The sequence below is a fragment of the Micropterus salmoides genome, unplaced genomic scaffold (genome assembly GCF_014851395.1).
Source record: "Micropterus salmoides isolate LMB-PRFRI ecotype aquatic unplaced genomic scaffold, ASM1485139v1 Ms_hic_scaffold_8, whole genome shotgun sequence".
In the NCBI taxonomy this organism is placed as follows: Eukaryota; Metazoa; Chordata; class Actinopteri; order Centrarchiformes; family Centrarchidae; genus Micropterus; species Micropterus salmoides.
This window is the reverse complement of record NW_024044570.1, coordinates 22,656,589-22,663,843: the sequence shown is the minus strand read 5'-3', so window position 1 is coordinate 22,663,843 and position 7,255 is coordinate 22,656,589. Positions and strand designations below refer to the sequence as shown.

The following is a 7,255-nucleotide window of genomic DNA, read 5'->3' as shown; positions in this document are numbered from 1 at the left end:
TCTATTTCACATCTCCTTCCCACCCTTTTTTGTCTAATGAAGTCATAATTCAAATGTGTTCATTTGAAATGATTTTAAACTTTCAAACTTTTTGAAAAACATTAATACTACTACCTCGTAATGGCAGAAGCTGGATGTTTTTTCTAGTATCTGTGCATCATATCAGCTGTTAATTAGCTGCAATTAAATGTCAAGATGAGCTCCATAAAAACAGTACAGTGATGGCATGTGCAGCCATCTGTTAACTATACTTTTAGTATTAGATGACTATCCCTTATGCATGAGCTGAAATATGTTCCTGTATGAATGCAGTGTTTTCCTAGGTCCTGTGCTCCCTTCATGGACAAATACAAGTGTGAGTAGACACTGAGTGAGTGTGTGTGTGGGTGGCTGCAGAGGGGGTAAGGGTGAGCATGGGGGACTGCTCATTCATCCCCAACAACGACAATGAGGACTGAGGCAAACTCTGCTAGAAAGCTGCTGACTCAAATCAAGCCAATGAATCTAGTTACAAATTTATTCGTAATCCAACCACATAAAACCCATTTTTATATACACTTTAACAGAATGTGTCACAGAACAGTTACCATCAAGTGCATGGACTCATAATCTCCCATTAGTTTGTGTAAGTTTAAACTTAAACTTAACAATCAATTGCAGTCCAAGAGAGACTAGTGAGGATGGTTTACACTAAAAAACTGATACTTTAAGAAACAGTAGAAGACAAAGGTGATATGAGCAGACAGAGTAAATTTTAAAAGTATTAACGGACATCTATATAGACATGAGATGTTCAACATGAGATGTTTAACAAAAAACTATAAGTTTAACATCTTCAGTCAGTACTACAATATATACCAATACAAGATTTAGATTTAAAAGAAATTTCAAGTTCTCTTTCATTATTTTAATTCATTTTTTCTGTTATTTACTTATATACTCTGTAGAAATCTGTTAAAAAAAAAAAAAAAAAAAAAAAGGCATCTGTAATGGTGAATGCAGTTTTAAACAAAGCATGCAAAAATTATACCCCAAACTAACCAGTTTTCAGTTACAGGCTTATATTCTTACCCCTTTTTTTAAAAAGTGCACTTTGAGCAATTGCAATGTACTGTTTATAAAAGTTAATTAGAAAGGCAGCATGATTCCTTTTCCAAAATGCAAAAATAATACTCCACTTATGAACCACAAATGTTCTCATAAATACCATCAGAAATCTTAAAAGGGAAAGGGGAGAATACTAATGTGCACACATACACACTTTCCATAGAGGCCAATCTGTGATGCAAGAAAAAAACCAACAAAACCTTCTCTGTTCACCACCAATCACTGACCTCTGTGCGGCCGTTCGACCAGCTCTCTGACGCAGGCAGTTGAGGAACAAAGGCCATGACATGGTCATCTACAGACTTGACAGCATTTAACCATTAACCTTACTTTAACATTTCCCTCGACCTATGTCTGGCACACTAACACTACACTGGCAGATGTGTGGCGTGCCTGGCTAATCATTCACAGAGAAGAGTTCCTCTGTACGAGGGTGTATACAACAAAGCATGTTCCTAGTGGCCAAGTGAGGACATAAAGGCACAGTTTGTATCCCGTAAGGCAGTGATTATGTCATAAAAAAGGCACTATGGCCTCTTGCACTTTGACATCAGTATTTGTAAGTGTACTCTCAGTACATGTATTGTTCTCAAGGCAGGCACTTCTATCTGGGTTCTACTGCGAGCCTGCAGTCAAGTGGCCCGTGCCTGTGTCCTGTATGAGCCTCAAGCTCCTTAGTGGGCCGGGATGTGATGGTTGGGCTGAGGAGGACCCAGAAATCCAAGCCTCTGCTTGTTCTTCCTCTGTTCTGTCATCTGTGGAGTAGACAGAGAGGGAAAAACATCAACGCATGGCTTTTAATTTTGCATGTAGCAAACACATGATATGGAAATCTGTATTTGTGCCATTACTGTTCTAGTGGGCACAACGTTACCACTATGTTCTCATGTAATTATTACATTCCAGAGCCGAGTGTTTACCCATTTGAACTTGGAGTGCAGGTAAAATAACTCTCTAAATCTCTACTCTAAGAGCGAGTAAATTCATTAAGACAAAACAAAATTAATCGTTGTCTCATTACTTTAGGAAATGAAACTGGATTAGATCGGTTACAAAAAGTGATTAAACTGCATAACAAGACTTCGCACATTAGTAATTTCAAACACTGTTAAAAGTTACTTTGTGAGAGCTTTAGTGTTAATTTAAAATTTCCTTCTCAACATTTGACAGAGATGTTATAAAAGGAGATAAATCTTCTTCACAGTTTCATGCAAATTGCTTTGTTCAACTGCTGTTATGACTGGAAACTAAAAGCTCCCCTGGAAACTTCATAAGACAACACCGTCATGTGCTGTGTGCAAAACTGTGACCTGCACGTTGGATGTTGTGTAAGTGTGTATGTGGGGGGAACATTTCATGAATCAGAAGTGGCTGTTTGCAGTGGTTTCAGTGTTGACGTCATAAATGAAGGCCACTGGTTCAGTAAACCATAAACTGTACATGCAGATCAAAGGAAATTAGGTACACTGTGCAGAACCCCAATACCCACACAGGCAAAAACTAGCACACACACAATCTCAGCTGCGATAGTGTAAACTGCCGAGGTCAGCAGAGGTTGTAATGAGGGGAGAGCTGCAGGAGAAACTTTCCTCAGTCAGGGCTGGTGTGAGACCTACAGGCCTCCACTCATGACTGCAGAGGTCCTGCATAAAATCTCTGTTTATCATAAAGGCACAGTGACATCCTTGCCAACCTCATGACTACATGTTTGTCGGTTTATGCTGCTGCAAACTTAGATTAGAATAATAAATCGTCTGTTTTTCACCCAAACAACAGATTCTGAGATAAGGTTTCACTTTAACAGCACACAAACTTGGTTGTTACGGGGATCACACGAAGGATCCCAGCCAGCAAGGAGATGTTACAGACTTAATTGCTTGCTGACGTTGACAGAGGTTGTTGTTTTGTTTATTGGAGTGTGATCCTCCAGTAGGAGCTGTTTTCAAACATCTGGCAGAACAGGAACAAGGATAGGCCTGTGACTGGAATCACATGTAGGGGAGGCAGGTGATCAGTCACACTGCAGCAGTAGAGCTAGTCATCCAAACAGCCAGAGGCTCAGTAGCGGCTCTCAGTTGCGTTGATCGCTGACATGATAGTCACCTGTTGTGCTGCATTTACTGGTCCATCAATAGTTAATCATAGAATCCCTTTAAGTTATGGAGTTCAGTACAGAGATGGATAGCAAAATAGAGTGCTGATGGCGTCTTTTCCATGTGACCTCTTGACCCCGGGAGATTTTTAGGTGAAAGAAGTCTCAAGGTCTGGTAGCATGTGGAGTTCACAGTCCATGTGCTATGGTTGGCTGAACAGCATACATTTATAGAAGATGTTACTATAATAAATACTTTTTAAAAACAGATTTTGCTTTAGATAACTCATCAGGCATTCAGGTCAGACTACTACAGTGCTCGGACCAGAGCTTTTTCCCACCACAGCATGAAAGACGGCCTGAAGTGGTACTCTACCTGTTCCTTGAGCTCAGCCAGCTGGCCAGACAGCTGAGTTACCAGAGTGACAGTGCTGTCCAGTTTCTCCTGCAGAGAGCGCATCTCATTCTGCTCGTTGTCTCCCTCGCTGCTCACCAGAGACATGGCTCTCATACGGGGGAACCACTCCAAGTTCTTCTCCTGGGAGGAGAGAGAGGGAGAGATGGGGTGTGAGAGAAATAGTGAGAAAGGTGAAAGGAGTACGAGGCTAAAATAGAGCTGACTCAGTGGGTCAGAGAGACGGCAACAACAGTGTGTTGGCAGAGACAACGACAAGGAGGATTTGCATAGACATGCAGGGAGAATTACAGAGCGAACGCCAGACTGCAGGAGAAGAATACACAGAGAGGTGTTGGTAACTGGAGACAGGCGTGGAGATATAATATTAATCATTCCATCAGAATGGAAGCTGCCCTCTGTTTCGCGCTTGACTGTGTAAAATTTTTTAAGCAGCACTACCGTCTCTCGGATACTGCAGATAGCAATTATATACTAAATGAACAGTAACTGGCATTTCAATTCTCACCCACTCCATAAACACACTGTTGATGTGGGGATGAGTCACTGTCGTCTATCGAGAACACAACTGGGAGTATAGTGTTATTTATATGTGTGTGCTCTCATGCATTAGAGGCATGTAGTTTTTTTTATTATTTGATAGTCACAGTAGAGAGAGACAGGAAAGGTGAGAGAGAGTGAGAGGGGATGACATGCAGCAAAGAGCCTGGGGCGGATTGGAACCTGGGATGCTGCTGTAAGTACTCAGCCTTCATACGTGGTACGCGCTCAACCAGGTGAGCTACTGGGGCGCCCAAATGAGACATGTACTATATTATTATCTGTTTTTCCAACAGTGCAGTGGACAGAGCAAACCATCTTCTGCGATGCCATGAGGAACAAGCAAGCCAAACAAACATATAGCATTATGTAATAGACTTAAGTGCGTCTGTGTTTGTACACGTGTGGGTGTGTGTTCTGTTGGTGTGCATCTGCATGGATATGTACATTGCAGAGTGTGTGTTGTGCAACACACATGCTCTTGTGCATCTCTGAAAGTGAGATAGGTTTCACAGAGACAGACTGCCATCAGCTGATCTTACGTAATATTCCGTTGCCAGTTCTTCTGATAAAAATTACTTAAAAAGGTGCTGAGAGTGGGATTTGACTGGCACCACAGTAAGTCCAGTAGGAGGAGTGAGGTATTCTCCCACCTACTCTTATATAAGAATAGACTAAAGGGATAGAAAAGCTGATCAGAGTGCGAGACACTGAGGACAGAGAAGAGGACATGAGGAGAGGAGAGTGGGTAAGGGTGGAGGGGAATGTGGGGTGTGTTGGTTATTTGTTTTTGTTCCCATAATTAATGAGTTTATCACACTTTGCTGCGTGCAACATGGCCGTAACATATCACGGGATTGCCACTCCAAATCTGAATTAACTCTGCCTGTGAAATTCATGAACAGGACCAAGAAACGAAGTTTAAAAATCATTATTATTATGTTAATAACCAGCGTTGACAAACCCTTGCTTCATTCTTGAATTTAAGTCAGTCAAAATCTAAACAACTATACCAACTATACTATGCTTTGGCTATAAAATGCACAGCATGTATGCCACATTTCATCATGTATACCATACATAAGAACATAAATGTACTGTAAAGGAGCTTTTACCAGTAACTTCAGGTTAAAGAAAACGAAGAATAAAAGTCTATCGTCACAATAGTAGCCCTGTAACGTTCACTTAAACAAAACTGTTGAATAGATGAGAAGTTGAGAGAAAACTCAAGATATATGTATGGCAATAGACAAAATTACAGCCATTTTGTTACCTAAATGAACAGAATTTATCTTCCATGCAGTCTCGCGGACTCAGTTTGTCAGGTTTAGCTTTGTCTCACTTCACTCAGTGTTCATTAGTCTAAATTATTATTATTTAAGACTTTTACATTTAGCTCATAATCCATCAGCTTCATTAGCTAACATTTAACATGCAACATTTAGCATAATTCTGTGCAAAATGCTAACATTTAATATGTTGTCATCACCATTATAGTCAGTGTCCCCCATTGGCGTTTTTGCAGTTATTATTTGTAATTTAAGTACATGTAAACATGTATGTCTGACTCACCTTACTTTCATTTTATTTTGACTGTTTTCAACACCGACTACTTTTTACTTTTGACTAGAAAACTTTTTCCCATCCCCAGCTACAGGGGAAGCAGTTAGTCTGATTAAGTATGACTGCTGAGGTACACAGTATGAATCGAGTCATTCTATAAGAGCTTGCCTGAAAATCTCGGGCTAATTTGGGCCTCTGGCATCAAGAGGCTGATAAAATAAAATAAAAAATAGTTTCCTTTTTAACAGCTTTAAAAATACAGTAGAGTCTCTGTGAGCTCAAACACAAAGTTTCAACATCAATGAAACTGAGAACAATCTGATGCTTGTTTTATCGAGTCAGCCATAACTGATGGATTAATTAACCTCAAAGATTCAATAAAGAGACCTAAGAGACATTATATGGGGGTGAACACAATATCCTGTTTGAATGTACAGTCACTCATGTCGGTTGAAGCACCATCTTCAGATTAATGAGAGAAAATGAAACAGTGACTGTACAGAACCTGACCACTCATGTCTTGTTGCTGTTCATTAGACTGTACATTAGTCCACTGTGTGCGGTGCTGCACTGTCTGAATGAGTCAAGGCTTTAGTGTTGCTTCACTGATCCATTTAAACACATCAGTGAGCATGAATTTCATGTGCTTCTCACTCTGCTGCTGCCACCACCATACTGCTTGTGTGTGTCACCACGTACATGTACTACATACTGTACTTCAGCTGTGCAGAGAGAAACACTTCAGACATACTGTGGGAAAAACCAATGTCAGATGCTACAGTCAAATTCCGGCAAGGAGGAAAATCTTGAGCTCCCACTGCAGTTGCTACTTGTCTTAATCACTAATACTACATTTTCCCCCCAAATGTATTCAGCCATCACTATGTTTTTGATTTTTTGAGAAGAGGGCAAATGCAATCCCATGGCAATAGTACTTTCTCAGGTATACCATATATACATTTTTAGTTAACTACTTGATTCATGTCCACAGGAAAATACATTATTTACCTTTTCTGCTATACTGTGCATTTCCTTGCTCAGGAATTTAAACTTACAATAGTGGAGTTGTGGCTGCTGAATGACGTAGCTGTAGCTATACAATGCTGGTAATCAACAACCACAAAGATACAGAATGAGTGTCAAGAGGTACCACATCTCATAAAAGAAAATCTGACCTCTCTCCCCACTTTACATCACAAGTGCAGGCTCCTTTTCTATTCAGTAACCGAACTGTAGCTGCGTTTGTTACAGACAACGTGCCACATGTTTGTTGTAAAGTAAATTATGGGTTCATAATGAGACATGAGAGTGTGTTTGTGTGTGTGTGCATGCGTGAGAGAGAGAGAGAGAAAGGGACAGGAGAGCACGTGCCAGGAAGGGCTGAGCTATTAGCAGGCCACTTGAGATGGGTTATGTAACAGCGTTGTGGCTGCTGCAGTACCTGCTAGGCCTGTAGTCGCTGTCATAATTTACACACAAACACCCGCACACTGATTCACATCCACATGTACAACACACCACAGACACTCAGTGTAACA

General features: G+C 40.6%; 1 protein-coding gene across 1 annotated transcript in view; it reads right to left on the bottom strand.

The window, feature by feature from the left end:
• Positions 1-503: 503 nt before the first annotated feature.
• Positions 504-7,255, bottom strand: part of itpr2 (inositol 1,4,5-trisphosphate receptor, type 2) — a 56,446-nt gene continuing 49,694 nt past the window's right edge. The window contains exons 56-57 of the mRNA XM_038705548.1: positions 3,576-3,737; positions 504-1,862 (exon numbers count right to left, since the gene is read on the bottom strand). Coding sequence (XP_038561476.1) covers positions 1,782-1,862; positions 3,576-3,737 — 243 coding nt within the window. The 3' untranslated portion in view covers positions 504-1,781. The remainder of the gene's footprint in view (positions 1,863-3,575; positions 3,738-7,255) is intronic.